This window comes from Benincasa hispida, chromosome 5, assembly GCF_027475165.1.
Source record: "Benincasa hispida cultivar pf3 chromosome 5, pf3_genome.v1.1, whole genome shotgun sequence".
In the NCBI taxonomy this organism is placed as follows: domain Eukaryota; kingdom Viridiplantae; phylum Streptophyta; class Magnoliopsida; order Cucurbitales; family Cucurbitaceae; genus Benincasa; species Benincasa hispida.
Genome location: NC_143482.1, coordinates 28,867,957 through 28,870,952, shown reverse-complemented (window position 1 = coordinate 28,870,952; position 2,996 = coordinate 28,867,957). Strand labels below are relative to the sequence as shown.

Genomic DNA, 2,996 nt, shown 5'->3' with positions numbered 1-2,996 from the left:
GAGTAATATTGTGTTATTTTTTTTCCATAAATTTATTAACGATATATATTGAGAATATATACTTGTTTTTTTATGTCAACGTCCAACCAATCAAATCATTCAATTTTTTTAACCAAAAATAACAAGTCATTCGAATTCATTAGCCAACCATTTTGAAATTCCATGTTGGGGAATCACACGACACTAGAACATAAAAATATCAAACCAATCAATGAAAAGAAAAAGGAGTTTCTAAGGCTAATTTTGGACATTCAACTAAGCTAAAAAGAGAGAGAAATCAATAATGGCCAAACTTGCAAAATTATTTCACAAAAACTTGTAATCCGAGGCAGGCAATCATCTCCCACACACATTAAGGTGACTAGGGTGAAACAGATAGGCAAATTAAAGAGTTTCAACAAATTGAAATCAAATTAGCTTCTTTATCAAAAAGAGAAAATACTTAATTCTGCTACATAGTTAAAAGTGAAAAAAAAAAGGTCAAATTAAACTGAGTAAGCTTAAGAGTTATGGAGCTATGGCTCGCAATGCAAATTAGGGGCGTCTACAATGAGCCTTGCACATGTATCGACAGTCATAAAAGCAAGGTCCGCCGCAGTGAAGTGGGCAGTCTAATCTCATTCCTCTACATCTTCCTTTCACCATACATTGGGCAAATTCCCCCATTCTATAATCGTCCTCGTCATACATTTTCTTCCTGTTAAAATTATTCCTCTGTCCGTCGTGTCGTCGAACTCTCTCGGATTTTCGCTGTCCTCCACAACCCCATTTCCACCATCCACCTCCACCTCCTCCCCATCCCCAACCTCCACCACCACCTCCGCCACCTCCGCCACCTCCCCCACCTCCACCGCCGCCCCATCCCCATCCATAGCCACCGCCACTGCCTCCCCGATTCCGCTTGCTGACCTCAACCGTAGTAGTATTACCAGAATTGTTTCTCTTGATCTCCCCTGCATTACCCTGTGGCAGCTCTGAGAATGTTAAGAAAGTGACATTTGTGGTCATACTTCCATTTCCCAAACCCTCAGCTCTTGACCCATAAAGCACTGCTGCAAAAACCACCAAAGCACATAATTTAATTGGATTTTCCCACCTCATTTCTTGCAATTGATTCTACTGTTTGAAAACCCATTTATAAATATAATGTATCCTCCATAGGGTGTGTGTAATTTCTTCTTTTTCTACAAGAAACCCCACAAACCCAACCAATGAATGTGCTGTACAGATAGGATGCCTTGAAGCATACTTCTTTTCTGTCCCCCACTTAACCAAAAGTGAACTATTTTTTTCTCACGAGTTCTGCTAAACAAGGCAAGGTCCAGGCTCACATAAGGGTCCAAATCCAAGTCATTCCAAGAGTACGCCAAGGGTTTGTACATCTTTAAATAGAAAGCTAAAGTCTCAAGTGTTGGAACAACCATATCAAGCTCGATCTCCATTACCAAATGAGTACTAATTGAGTCGAGCTCTTGCAAACTTCAATCTAAAACTACATCTACAATGACGTTACCGATATTGCACATGGTCCAAGAAGCTGTCAAACGACGGACTTTAAAAATAATCTCATTCTTCCACCTCAAGAGATAAACAATATTTCAAGTGCTCAATTAGCTAAAATTAAGTATTTCATATACTAATTTAAGCATCAAAATGTGCTCAGTTCGACATTATGCTGGTGTGAATTCTCTTGCAAGTTAGGTCATAGAACATATTTTGACAAATAAGTTAGAGATATAGGAGGGAAATGGTTGCAATAAGTGAGGGGGTCGATGATTGCGAGTGTCAGCAATGTGGTGGTGGTGGGCAAGTTGTTTGGTTATTTTAGATGCCAATGCCAACCAAAACTGGCCTACACTTCAACTAAATATGCCGTTACAATTTTAACTCCAACTAAAAGTTCCCTATTGTCCCATATGCAAGGAACCGCCAACCTCACTAAATCAAAAGTTTTATTGATATATATAATTATATATAGCTTTTTTTTTGGAAAATTATTTTAAATAACAAAACTAAAAATATTTACAACTAATAACAAAATATTATAGTCTATCTGTGATAGTTCGTGATAGACACTGTCTATCGCAGTTTATCATAGATTTTTTTTTTTTATTATTATTTATAAATATTTTGATTCATTTTCTTATATTTCAAAATAGTCATTTTTCTATTTTTTAATTTTTTTTTTAACAATCACTCGGATAAACAATTATTTTTAAAAAATGGGTTGTTTTCATGTTTCATCACTTTAGTTTAAAATGTAAAAGGTTTATAATCTGTTATCTACTATTAAAATAATAATAAAATTTTTGACTTATCTCTTTGTTGTTAAGGATTGTAATATTTGTGTCGATGTCGATATCAAATAACGGGATTTTAATTTTACAAAAGTATTGATAAAATATTGATATTGCTAGAAATTATTATTACTATAAATAAAAAACAAAAAAAAAATATATAAATGAATAGTTACGTTAACTTCCATACTGAGTAATTATATTATTATTGTTGGTATTTATATTTATATGGAGGTTAATATATGATTTATTTTTTTGTTTTATGTTTATTTATAAAGATATTTTAATACTTGTATGTTAAAAGAACCATAACAACATTCATCAATAATGAAGTTGTTTCTTCTCCTTTTTTTTTTTTTTTTTGGCATTATGTGCATTTATAAAAATATTGACTAATCTTTAATATAAATGTCGAATTCTCTATCTACAAATATATTTATGGATATTTTAATTTGCATTAATAATTTTACCTGCTGATTAGGATGAAATTAAAGAAAAAAAAGTTGAGCTTAACACATTATTTTGGTTGAAATGGAAAAGGAAACCTTGAATAATATTGTTTTGGGTGAATCCAATTATTCTATAGAACAATGGCAATCTTTTTCAAAAAGATGAAAAAAAAAAATAAATAAGGTTAATTTTTTTTTTTCAACTAATTATGTTTAATTAAAACCATAACTTGCTTCCAATAACACTGAT

General features: G+C 32.5%; 1 protein-coding gene across 1 annotated transcript; it reads right to left on the bottom strand.

Annotated features, from left to right (window-relative positions):
* Positions 1 to 284: 284 nt before the first annotated feature.
* On the bottom strand, positions 285 to 1,238 carry LOC120077267 (glycine-rich protein). Its single transcript, XM_090314179.1, has one exon. The coding sequence runs from the start codon at positions 1,099 to 1,101 to the stop codon at positions 535 to 537; it is 567 nt and encodes a 188-aa protein (XP_090170305.1). The 5' UTR covers positions 1,102 to 1,238; the 3' UTR covers positions 285 to 534.
* Between the last annotated feature and the right edge of the window lie 1,758 nt (positions 1,239 to 2,996).